The sequence below is a fragment of the Syngnathus leptorhynchus genome, chromosome 21, assembly GCF_054491065.1.
Source record: "Syngnathus leptorhynchus isolate UIUO chromosome 21, UIUO_Slep, whole genome shotgun sequence".
Taxonomy (NCBI): domain Eukaryota; kingdom Metazoa; phylum Chordata; class Actinopteri; order Syngnathiformes; family Syngnathidae; genus Syngnathus; species Syngnathus leptorhynchus.
The window spans coordinates 2,102,073-2,115,653 of NC_141215.1; the positions used below are offsets into that span (position 1 = coordinate 2,102,073).

At 41.7% G+C, this 13,581-nt stretch overlaps 1 protein-coding gene across 1 annotated transcript in view; it reads right to left on the minus strand.

Annotated features, from left to right (window-relative positions):
- Window positions 1-13,581, minus strand: part of iqsec3a (IQ motif and Sec7 domain ArfGEF 3a) — a 34,905-nt gene that overhangs the window by 18,159 nt on the left and 3,165 nt on the right. Inside the window, exons 2-3 of the mRNA XM_085902375.1 lie at window positions 10,972-11,052; window positions 2,165-2,675 (exon numbers count right to left, since the gene is read on the minus strand). Coding sequence (XP_085758501.1) covers window positions 2,165-2,675; window positions 10,972-11,052 — 592 coding nt within the window. The remainder of the gene's footprint in view (window positions 1-2,164; window positions 2,676-10,971; window positions 11,053-13,581) is intronic.

Below are 13,581 nucleotides of genomic sequence, written 5' to 3' on the forward strand. Positions count from 1 at the left end.
AATTGTGTACAACAGAAATAATGTGTCATTAAGGAGCTAGAGATACGTATCATGTGAAAGATTGACTCTTCTCCCTCTAATTCATCCAGAGAGGTTCGGATTGTCAAAACACGGCATCCCAAAAGTTTTACAAACAATTACAACAAAAGAACGTCCCTTGCTTCCAAAGAAACTCTAAAAAGGTGCCCTTGACTTAATAAAATATAAAAGTTATTTGATTAAACGTTGCAAGTTTTTATGCCTGTTTTTGGCCTCTGCGTAAGCTGGGTCAGGGATTTTGAAGAAACCATTTGAGGACACGCTGCTCTCTTTGTGCCTGTCTGACACACTCGGAATTACAGCCACCGGGAAGGTAGGAAAGAGGATTAAAACTAGCCTGGCATTTAGACTTGGTAAATTAAGACTATTCCAAAAATGAGAAAATGACACGTGAACAATTCAATGGGGAGGACATGGCGGGGGAAGACGTCCCCTCCTCTTCAGTAGCAGGCAGTCGCTTGGACTCCTGATCAACTTGACTAAGCGCTGATGGAGAGAGATTAATCTGCAGATCTGTGTTGCCACCGGCCGGACTTGCTCAATCGATTTTGAAGGGCAGATTGAACCCACAGTAAACTAAACTATCAGGTGAAAGTAAACACTGCATTTTCAAAGGATGCATACACAGGGGGGATACAAGGGACATGTGAATATTTTAACGCCACTTCAAAGCTACTTGGGTGGAAGATAATTGCAAAAAAATGCAAGGTTGGAGAAAGTTCACAATGATTAAGGACTATTCAAACCTGGAGTCTTTCCATGGTTCCCAACTAGTCCTGACTTATCTAGACGCCAGGTCGTGATGGATGGTTTTGATGAATAAGCGCCTTAAAAGTGTTTTGAATACAACTGGAGGTCAAGTAGTGTTACCAAACACCAAAACACTCCGCCATGAATCATCCCCACAAGTACCGGGTATCACGACACACACAAGATGTACCGCCGAAGCGAGCGAGGAGAACCAAGGGGTCATTAGCTGCACTCGTGCTCATGCAAATGTCTCCAAGCGAAGAAACATCTGCATGATTAACGACCTGATTATGCAACGGCAAGAAGTGGGACACGACACAACATAACGTTCCCGTGCCAAGCCGAGACGATAATTAAAGATCTGACGTCATTGTTTTGCTGAGGAATCTTTGTCCACAATCTATCTCTCGGAAAGTCGGTGACGATGGCTAAGGATGCCTTTCAAAGAATGTGACCTGTGACCCTGTTGGATATTCATTGTTGTGTTTTCTCCTCTGAATGATCCCATCACAGTCAGGTTCACATGGGGAAAAACATCATTTTTCCATGTGTTTCCTCAAAGCGCACACAAACTGATAGTCAATCATGAGGTTACTGCACCACAATCGAGGTATCGCCCTGCACTTCCAATTAGTCCCACATTGATCGGAGGATGCATCCATTCCACACACACTTCTTTCTACAGACAGGAGATCAATGGAAGCAATCTACGTCTCTGTTGTCGTGACGACGGTGTAAAAAAGACAGAGTTCTACCACAGGAGTCACAAGAAGGAAGTTGCAAAAGTAAGTAAATCAGGTATGTCGCATTTTATATCAATGTATTGTGGCCAACGGGCACTAATTCTGTTTCCTTACCTGTACAGAATTCTTGGGGGATGCTGGGTTAGTTGAAGGACATAAAACAATACGAGGCAAAAATGACTGATGATGGTCCAAGACATGGAGATGGTATGGGTTTTCTGATGGGACAGGGTGAACGGACAGACAAGGGGTGGGCGGTTGTGCGGGTGGGGACGGGGGTCGCATGTTTGCACATTTCTTAATATTTTTAAAGACATTCATCAGAACAATACAAGATGGGAGACAATCATGTGCTTTTATTCTCTGCGGAAGCTCCACTGAGAATCATTCAGTGTCAGAGAGAGAATTAAATATCAATTTCCAGCATTCTGTATACATCGAAGTATTCAACAGAGGTGAAAAAGACAAAAAGCATGATGGGGGGGATCCATGATGGTGATAATGATAATGATGATGTTGAAGCAGATTTAGTTTGGGCCAATCCACTGGCTCCAATAGAGAACAACAGAAAAAAAAACTTCAAGGTTCCATACACGCACCAGATTGTAGCCCCATTCCAAACACACCCCTACCTGCTTGTTTTTGAGGTCAAGCGAGAGCTCATAGTCGGAGGTGGCCGAGTGTGAGCCGGCCCCGTTGCGTTGCACCCTCAAGGGCGACGCTGTGTGATGGAGACTGGCTCTCCTCGCCGTGCTGGTCTCTTTTGCGGCTTCACCTTCTTCCTCCTCCTCCTCTTCTTCCTCCTGTGCTTCTTCTACTTCTTCTACTACTTCAACCTCTTTCTGGGCATCCTCCTGCTTTACTTCCTCTTCATCCGGCTCTTCTTGTTCAACAGCGTCCTGCGCTTCCTCCTCCTCACCCGGGCCACCAAATTGAGGTTCGGGCTCGGCTTCTGTCTGGGGTTCAGATTCTGGTTCGGTTTCAGATGGGGGCTGCGGCTGCGCCTGGAGGGGCTCACACTCGGGCTGTGGAGGCGGCGGCGTCTCTTGATGGGGCAGCGGTTGTGACGGGGCCTCACTCTGCAGCTCCCCCTCTCCTCCCTTCCCTTCCTCCCCCACTGATGGGTCTGGAGAAAGGTCATCGCTGCAGAAAGGAGGAGAAAACGCAGAGTGAGGTGGCTTGCTGCATCCGCCATGACCTCTTCTCTCTCTCTCTCTCTCTCACTCTCCTGGGATGCAAGTGGTAACCCCTTTTTTTTTTTTTTTTACTATTTTGACTGTGCCTCGCTTGTCGTCTATGCACTTGACAGACAAAGACATTGTGGAGGAGAGGACACAGCTGGAAAAAAACCCACAGGGTTGGTGCAGAAAAAGTTGGATGGAAAAGAAATACGGCAGCAACATCTTCAGGAAAAAGAAATGTGAAACTGACAGCCAGTAGTGACACACACACACACACACACACACACACACACACACACACACACACACACACACACACACACACAGAATAACAAATCAGGACAGTCATGCGTGTGTGCTTTCATTTTTGACAGCGTGGGTCTGCGTCTGTATGCAGCGGATTTAAAGTTTAACACTTTATTATGTGTCCATTATTTGAGAGCGGTGAATTAAAATTGATTGGGGGGGGGAAAAATGATCTCATTGTTTTGAGGAACTTGATTACATGAAATTATTCACGCAGCAGTGGACAATCCCAATTTGGACCTGCAGCCAATAAGGAAATTGCCCTATCCCATAATATCATCCCAGTCTTTTTTCACTGGTTCAAACCTGACCTACTTACTGGATTTATCTCCCAAATTCCCCCTAAAACTGGAAATTCACGCTGAAATGTCGCTATTTTGACACAGTGGAGGTGCCAGAACACGACTCCCACGGATTGCTCTAAGTGGCGCAGGTCTGCTGGCACATCACGACACAAGATGGCTACCTGGCGGCAAAACGTGGCCTAACGCTTAACTTTTGGACCACTTCTGGGAAAGATGAGTCTAAATCTGCAATAACCCATCTGCGTCTCTCGTTGTCGGTGTCATCACACATGGCGGAGCTTTAGCTTGCGGAGAAAGTATCTGTAATGGGCTTTAGCGGGATCCTTCTAAAATAGATGTACGTGGGATGAATAATGGATAGTAAAATAGTCGCTTCTTCACAGAACTGCAGGTGAGCAAAAAATAGACACGGTAGAGGTGGGTGGTTGAGGGGGGGGGGGGGTGTTGAGTCTGAAGATGTCTTAAAAAGGCAGCTTGCAATGTCTACTTGAAGGCTTTTGAAAAGAAGCCTAGCCATTTCCTAAGTGCCTTGTTATGGTGAAAGACCAATAGGCCTGTGATTTTTTTTTTTTTTCCGTCATATGTGACAAAGATGAAAATGTGTGGTATGGATAGACCGTATAAAAACAAAATCTCATACCAAGGTAAGGAACGATACACGGCCTAAATGGAAATTTACGAACACATTGAAAAATGATTGGACTTTTGCAGCTTCGCACATTCAGATGAATTTAGTGTATATATTGTGAGTACTGCTGCTGCGACAAACTAATTTTCCTCACGGGAAAAATAAAGCATGTATTTAAAAAAAAAAAAAAAAAAGGCGTTCACATGGTCCAGAGGCTAATGAATCATTGAGCATGCAAATTGAAAGCAGCCTCAGCGAAGATGCGCAGCATGTGTGCATATTTATGCGCCTCGGTTGGAGAGTCATCACAAAGTGAAGCTTTACTCGGCCCCATATTCTCTTCACCGGTGCTGTCAACCCGCCTCGTTGTCCATTCTTAACGTCCGCCGCTAGGTAGGAAGATTTAGCGCCTCCGGGTGTCAAAGAGGACCGTCGAGGGCGGAGACGAGCCCTCGGCAGTGAAGATGAACGAGCGTGCTGGCCTCCGTGTGCCTGACTTGGAATACAATCATTTTTGCCCTTTATTCCACGACCTGAGTTTGGGTATATTTTGAAGTTGTCACTTTGATTAAATCTCTTCCGACCGACCCTCCCCCCTCTTATGCACAATATCTCCTGCCCCTTACTGAGAATGAATCAGGCAGAGTGGAAAGCGTCTACATTAATAAGCATCTCTTTGCTCATATACTCAGAGATGGTAACCGATGAGCTGAATTGATCTTTTGACCTGTGTCAATTCAATTTAAACCCTCAAGAAGTATAAAGATGGCACGTTGAGAATAGAGGCTCTCATGGCGAACACCCACGTGTTTGTGCATAATTGCCGAACAATTGTCATGTTTACCAAGCGAGGGCTTTCTCGCTATTGTGTCGCATCTGTTCGCATATTTACGAGGAGAACTCAAGGCCAAGAAAACATTCCATGTGAGCAAAGAAGAAAACAATTACGAGCATGCTGCTCTGTAGTCTAGTGCTGCAGCCACAATTATTTTTTTTAATCGGTCCATTATTTTGTCAATAAATCAGAATTTAATAAATTTCATTTTTAGCCTTTTATTCAATGACAAATTGGAGACATAATTTCAAATTTGCAGTGCGGAAAGCGCCTAAATGTGAATCAATTAGTTTTCAGATATGGGCTTGTAACAGCCGTCTCAAAAAATGTTTAAAAATATTGATGCACTGGTCAACAATTCTTTTTAGATCAGAGATGCAAAAATGACATTTCAAGCAGAATCAGTTGCGCTGTTCCAGAAGATTCATAATTATAATTTTAATATAATAGTTTTGTCCTGGAAGGTCATAGTGCGCTATAAAATCTATATTGCAAAACATTTTTGGGTCAAACTGAAAAATGAAAAAAATTAAATTTTCCACAAACCTGATGTGCAACAAAAAAAACTAAAAAAAACATCAAATTAGCGTTGAAAATATTTTTATGGCTCCATAAAGCCATCTCTGATTAAATTTTGTTGTTCACTAGTGTTATTATTTTAACAATGTCTAATTATGCAATTAGAAAAAAATCTTTGAAATTGATTAGTTGACGAACGATTAATCATTTCACCACAACTGCCGTGTTTAGGTTTTTGTTTTGCTACATTTCAGTTCTTTTTATTCACAGTTGCATAAGGTTGATGATAAGAGACCGGAAAGTTTTGAAGCAATCGTATCTCTGATTATTCACACAGTGCTTGTCCTACCTCTTGTCTATTTTAAGGTTAACATTTTTCCTTTGACAGCATTTATTCTGTCGATGAGTCATCTAACCTGCCGTCGACCTCTCTCATGTTGAAAAAAAAGCCAACGCCATAGGTCATCCCTCGAAAAGCACCGAAAGTGCAAAAATCAGCAGGCCTCATCTCGTGCCATAAATCATAAAATGATGGCTCCGTTATGGACAAGCCGATCAATAACTCACTCGGGGTGGCCTCGTAAATAACACTCTTTAGCAAAGTCGGCATAAAAAAAAATGACAGTGAATCTGTGTTTTTATATTTAATCTATCAAAGCTGACAAAAGTTTCTAAATCATGCCACATTTTCTCACTTTTGTTGACTAAAACACATAAAACGCAGCTGTGTACGTGCATCAGCTGGCAGAAATAAAATTTATTCGACACCAGGAAGCTCACGCTTTGTTTTGTTTGAGCACCTGCGAACTCCATCATCTCCATCTTCAAGCTCGGTATTCCCATTTCGTGAGTGAAACCTCGCGGCTAACGCGTGCTTCAACAACGGCTGCATTGGGAAGGCTCAGACAAACAAGCGTCTTTCCCATTGTGCTTGTCTTATTAATATTCAGTTTCATTCTTTTTACATTTTCCCTCCCACTACTGCTCTTTTCCCTGGCGTTTTTTTTTTTTTTTAACAGATAATTTAGGATGACAGCCAGAGCCCAAAGCCTAGGCGACACCTGGAGTAAGAGCGTGACGCTGCAAGCATGACTCAGCACAGAAAAAAAATCGCTCGACGGTTTAGCGCTATATTGTCAGAAGCATGACACAGTCAAAAACAAAATAGGAAGAAACATTTTTGGAAGAATGAGGAAATTGCCTATCACAATGCAAAGCTGTTCCTAATATTTGGTTCCGAGGTTCACATCAGTCACATCATCGAATTGAGTATTCTACCAATTATCCCATTGACTAATCGAAAAAAAAAAAAAACATGACACACAATAACATGCATGTGAGGTGCATTTTTTTTTTCCATTTCAACTGATATATATATGTGACTTTGCGTGTTTGAGTTTAGAGGGCGGGGCCTTAGCCGGTGAGTGACATGGGTGTCAATTAATAAGAGTGTAATGTTTGTTGTGCGGTGCGATTCAGTTTGAGTATGAATGTGCTTATTAAAATTTTGTTTGCTTACAGTTTGTTCCGTGAAAAAATAGAAACTGCACAAGTGGTTATCCGTGACCACACTATATTCTTCTTCTACATTGACGTAAATACTGCCAGCTCGGTTAAAATCTTTGACGTCTGAAGCCGTAAATGGCAGTGAATGAGTTCGATAAATTTGATATGAAAATTCAGAGAAGGGATTCTGTTTTGATTTTTTTTTTTGTGGGAAATCAAATTATTCGATTACTCATGGCAGCTCTATTTCTCTTCATTTCTGTGATCTGAACGGCACACTCCTCCTCCAAGTGCTGCTTCCCGATTCATTATAGCCCAGTGATGCCTTGTCGGCGCTTCCCCCCCCCCCCCTAATCTTCCGTGCTGACGTCAGGCCCAGCTGTATTTGACCAAACAGGGAGCATAAAGAGACTATACGGATGATTTGCAAGTCTTTACGAAGATCTCCGTGCCACCACATTTTTAGGTTTTACAGCTTGTGCCTGCCACGTGCCCCCGGTGCTGAGCGATGGTGGGCCGGTGAAGCCTCCAGAATGCTCGACTGTTTAGAAACACAAGGCCTTCACCAAATTAGCACCCTCGGAGCGCTGTAATTGTAGCTCTACGGGCAATTTAAACAAAACCTTTTTTTAGTGGTTGCTTTCTTCTCTCTTTGCATACACAAACACTCACCTTCACACTCGGGGGAAGGGGACATTGCACCCGCAAGTAGCGTCGCTGAGGTATCGACGGGCCTGCACAATTGTTCTAAGTGCCCCTGAGAGACGAATAAGACGGCATGTAATGACATTGGCTCCAGCTCCGGCCGTAACTGTTGGCCATGTGATGCGGCGTGCAAAATATCATCCCAGAAGAGAGGACTGACGTGTTTATTCTCCAGCCCCGGCGGCATGAGGAATAGCCCCTGAGCTGCAATTGGCTTTATTAAAGCATTTTTTTGCAAAGCTATTATAATAGCGCTAACGTATTATAGTGTGTATAATTCAACAGTGCTTGGGGGAGAATGGATGTGATTAGCATGGGTTAGGAAGGTGTATAATTAGTCGAAATCAACAGTATTTCATCTGTGAATGTCAAAGGTCAACTCAGCTATAGTTGAAAATCAACAGAATGTTTTGTTTGTGATAGTACAACATTCAATAGTACGTGATATTTAACGATGAGGTAACAATGACATTTAAATAAAAGTCAACTTGTTTTAACTGCGGTGATGATGTGCTTTTTTTATTTTAAATCTCCCAAAATTGCTTTAAAGTGGTACACGAGCTGAAAAATGAAGCAGCAAAAAAGGTCAAAATTGCTGATTCAGAGGTGGGAGGATGCAACGCACGCACGAGCGCGGTTGATGCTGCAGCAAAGTCATCAAAATGTTGCGTTTCTATGAAATCTCTTCTGCAATAAAACCCACGACTCCCCCTTCCGCTTCCTTTTTGGGCTCACTTCACAACACAGAGATAAGCTGCCGAATGGAAAAGCGAGAGAAACCCTCAGATGTGATGAACACCTTCATTATGTCTATGAAACGGTTGGTCAGGCAAACCTCAGGATGCTCATGAGCTGTCAAATTAAAAGTGACTCAATGTTGAGGATTTCGAGACGAATTCAGGCCAACGTGGGTCCCTGAGGCCATTTTTAAACAGCTGACTGGACTCTCCCCTGACGGAGATGACCTTTGCTCCTGATTGGCTGAGGTAAAAAAAAAAAAAAAACTGCGAGCTAATTGTTAACCCAAAGACAACTCCATTGGTCCAACTTCTCTCTGTGTCCCAATACCTTTGTCCACATGGATTACCGGACAATTTTTGAAGGTCGAGCACTTGTGTCCTTGAGCTTTACCGCATTTTCCGGACTATAAGACGCACCGGACTATAAGGCGCACCTTCAATGAATGGCCCATTTCAAAACTTTGTCGTTATATAAGGCGCACCAGACTATAAAGCGCACCATTAATGCATCATGTCAGATTTTTAATCCAAATCACATCATTCTCCATTTTAGCTTTTTGATTTCAACTTCAGACGCAACAAATTACTTTACAATCACAAAATAATGATCCATAGACTTTTTGATTCATGATTCATAGTCTTCAGCGGGCCACTTACGATTGATTTCTTGACACGATGCTTCGGGCCAATTTAAATTTAGGAATTTGGTCCAGATATAAGGTGCACCGGACTATAAGGCGCATTGTGGCCTTTTGAGAAAATTTAAGGTTTTTAAGTGTGCCTTGTAGTCCGGAAAATGCGGTAATTGTATTGATGCTTTCAACCCACTACCATCTTATGGCATCTTAGGGCTAAGGCTGTCATTATTGAATGTTATTAAAATAGATTAATCGAGTAATCAAATACATATATATATATATATATATATATATATATATATATATATATATATATATATATATGTAAAAAAAAAAAGATATTTACAAGGACCGACAAGGGCAATACAAAATAATTATTATTTTTTTTTTTACAAAACAAGATTAAGTGTATTATTTGTGTCTACTTGGGGTCATTAATCTCCGTCCATTACTACAATATGTGTGACTTTCAGTGTGCGTTGTTTTTGGAGGTGGGGCAAGGCCTAGAGAGTGATGTGGGCGTTGGAGATTTTTTTTCGGTCATCAAATTACTTAAGTTTAGCAATTAATTGTTTCAATTCAAATAGTGAACCACAAATTGTGTATGACCGTTTGAAACGGACTTAGATCACTGGTGCAGTTCAAGGGTGGGTCGCGGGGGCACTGCCCCCCCGCCCCCCAAATATGCTTGGACCTACCAGGTGCAACCCCAGATAATTGTTAATAATAGATAATGGATCATTTTGGTTATTTTATGGGACATACATTTCTCCTTGTAGGAAACATGCATGGAGAAGATCACAGGCACAAAAAAATACTGTCGTCTCAAATTGCTATGATGTCACCGCCCTATGCTGCCAATCGCCAGTTAGGTGTCTATTTGTTACGACATATTTGTTTTTGTTCTTAACACAATCTATGAACATGTGATATACCTATGAGTGTTGAAAACATTGAACATTTTACATCTTTGTCCGCAAAGTTGTCTCTCACGTCATCCTGGTATGTAAAATATGCCTGATGGTGTACAGGTCACACACATACACTGACGCACACACACACACACACACACACACACACACACACACACACACACACACACACACACACACACACACATAAGACAAGGCGCTACTACATTCTAACCACTGCCAAGCATGCAACATCATTTTTTTTTCCTTGTGCCTTCACATGAACACGGATGCATTACATGTGCTCACCACGTTCCAGCATGAAGACCCCCTACAAACAACACGCACATCAACACCCCCCCCCCCCCGCCCTTGCACAAATACAATTTTGGTGGTTGGAAATAAATAAATACATAAATAAATAAATCGGACACTCAATGCGACCACATTGGACAGACAAAGGCCCGCATGGTGTGAGCATGGACGGTGATGAACAAGATGAGGTGCGGCGCTTTGTGTGTAGGAGGGGGGGTGGGGGTGGATGCGATGCCGCGTGAAATCACGGACAACAAAGCGGAAATCAACAATAAAACAGCATTTGGAAGAAAAGGGGGAGGGTGGGGGTGGTTAAGATGTGATCAAAAACAACAAAAAAGAACTTGTCCGCCCCCTGGGAAAGTCCTGCTTTGACGTGGTTTGCAAGTTCTAGAAGTGGTTTATATTGTTTTGGGTTTGTGGCTTGGCCCTAATGTGATTCGTCACCATTAGTGTATCTGCTATCTCTGACAAGGCAGATAAAAAGAAGAAAAAAAAAAAAAGCATTTTGGTGCCCAAGGCTTAATTGCTATCGATGCTCTTTGGACAGATGAATCACTCACTTAAAAAAAAAATAAAAAAAACTGAGACACTAAAACCAAAAAAAACCCAGATGATAGTCGAGAACGAATCGAATTTTTTGATTGGCGCGCTCGCTGAAAAGCCATCTGGCCACCTAAAAGTAACAAATTATCATTAAGTCTTGAGAAGGCTAAATTGCTCGAATTCAAGCCAGAACCTGAAAATGATTCCGGCGTTTACAAACCACTTCAAAAGGACGACAGGGGTAATTTGTGTCAAAGCATGGTAACTTTATTTTTCTAATCTTGGTGCCACACAATGGTCTTACCTGGGGACACAGGCGGACGATGTCTCCCCCTCGGGAGCCTCCGGGGCCGGGCAGCAGAACTGATGGAGAACCGTTTGGTTGCTGGGTAAACAAAGAAGAGCAGAAGACAGGATTCAGTGGAAGCAGACGGGATGGCGTCACCATGGAGATAGACAAAGAGTTTTCACAGCGATGAGAAAAAACAACAACAACAAAAAAAACAATGACATACTGGGGACATTATATCACCGCAAAAGAAGATAAATCAAAATGGCTGCCAGTGGTAGAACAGCAGTGACATCCTTCACCTGAGAAACAGTTTCAGTCTGGACTTATTATCCTTGTTTCGTAATATTAAATTCTAGGTTCTTGATGTCTACATACACAACTAACGATTTGGAATAGTGAATTTCTGAATAGTGTCAATTTATTAGTATTGAGTGTGTATGGTCTGGTGAGTGTATATATGCATTGAGTGTGTGTTGTGTATAATATTTTTTTAAATAAATCCAAGGACAAATGACCCATTATTTCTTATTATTTCAAACTTGTTTTCACTTTTAGAGGATTCACTGTACAAACAACAAAAACATGCATAAATATTTAATCTTCTAACATTTCCTTAACATATTTATCATGTGAAGACACACTTGTCTGGATTTTTACACACACACTCCCTTGATCAATGCAGCCTTCCCGAGATTAAATTGAACTTGCGCGACCCCGCTGCCTGGCCCTTCTTGTCTCCCCTGCCGGCCAAAACTGGCTAATACCGCCTGGGCGCCGAAATCTCTAAACCGAGTCATGTTTGCAGAAAGAGGAGGGAGGACATGGGGAGTGGGGGGGGGAGGGGGGGGGTCTAATCTGTACACTGCACTCCCACTGTGTTGCTTTAACCTTCCGTAACTAAAGTGTTTGCGTGCGGCTCATCGCAGTGTCAATAACCAGCGTTTTCTCCGCTCATGACATTCTTAAACGGTGACACAAAATAGAAGAAGCATGATGTGAGTACTATTTAGCGCCATGTTTATGTGAGCGAGCACGACCGCTGAAAGGCAATTAGCTCGGTAATAACTCGTTATTTTAGCTTGCTTCATTTATCAATTCTACTAATGGCAATCTGACTAAAAAGGACCTTGGCCTAATCAATGAAGATTGCGCCAAAAGTATTCACTTTCAATTTTGGCAGAAAGGGAGAGAAATACATGACGCTGGGGCAGCTGTGTGTGTCGAGCGATTGCGGCAACCTTCCAAAGACATCTCTAAGTCCATCCTAAAAGCTAACACACACACACACACACACACACACACACAGGCACATATAAATAGAGACATCTTAAAAAAGACTGCTTGAAAGGTTTGCGTCAATGCATCACTCTTGAGAGACTTAGCTTGATGGACAGAGCAAGAACATGCTCAAAAGAGCAAGGAAAATGTGGCTTTTGTCCTACACAAAAAAAAAAAAAGAAAGAAAAAGAAAGAAAGAAAAGTGTTCAAGGTTGGCACAGTCAGAGGACACTTTACTGACCGCCAATATAGGAAGTGATAAAGCTCAGGTTTGATTTAGCAGCGCATATTTAAGATAAAAAGGGGAGGTGAGATCACATAAAATCTAAAAGCAAAGAGCTGGCGAATTCAAGTTTTGATTTAAGGTTTAATTAGCATTACCGTGAGTTAGCTTCCTAGCATCTTGGTAAAATAGTGATGAATTATTCAATAAAAACCTGTGTCAAATGTAAAAAAACATATTGAGGAAGTATATTAAACCAAAACAACAATAAATAACGAATGTTACAGGCTTTAGAAGTGCTTAAATAAGAGAAAATACCTGATAATCCTGCTTCAGACATCATACGTTTGTTTACCGGGCCGCACTTTCTACTTCAAACAATGCACTATCAATTAATTAAAAATAAAATGAAATAAAATAAAATAGTGTCATGGTCAAAAACTATAGCTATAATATTTTTTAACAGCATACAACTTTGTGATGACACAGCTATACTAATCCTCTCATGTCGATTAAGCGAAAAATGTTTTTAGACTGTTATTTAAATCACAGCATTGGTAAATAAAACTAGTCCCGAGATTTATTGGTGCTTAGTAGTTAGTAAATACTTTAAAATGTTGACATAAGACATTAACAATAAATCAACACACTATTCACCTGTTTAAGGTCAAATCAATGCCTTCATCACGACAATTTTAGTCCTGAATAATGAAAAACATTTTTTTTAATCTTTCTTGTTTTCATAAAGTTAAAAAAAAAATAATCACCGCATGGAATGTCATCACCCTCAACATAAACAACACCCATAAGCATCCTCAAGTTTTTACTCTCCTCAACAACTCCCAACTCCCCTCTCACAGGAAAATAAAAACTTGAAAGCCTTTTTTAATCGCAAAGAGAAGCAGAACTGACATATGAAAAAAAATAGAGAGTGGGGAGCTCTGGGAATGGTGCGGACTCTTTCCTGGAGTTCATTTGCCGTCCGCGGATTGGCACTGATTTATTGCTGTGAAGTTAGGGGAATGCAATTCTCCCCCACTTGGGGATTATTTGTCTGTGTGTAGATTATAAAGGATGGCTAGCACAGCCTTTGCACTGTAGCAGAGGCAAATGGTCATAAG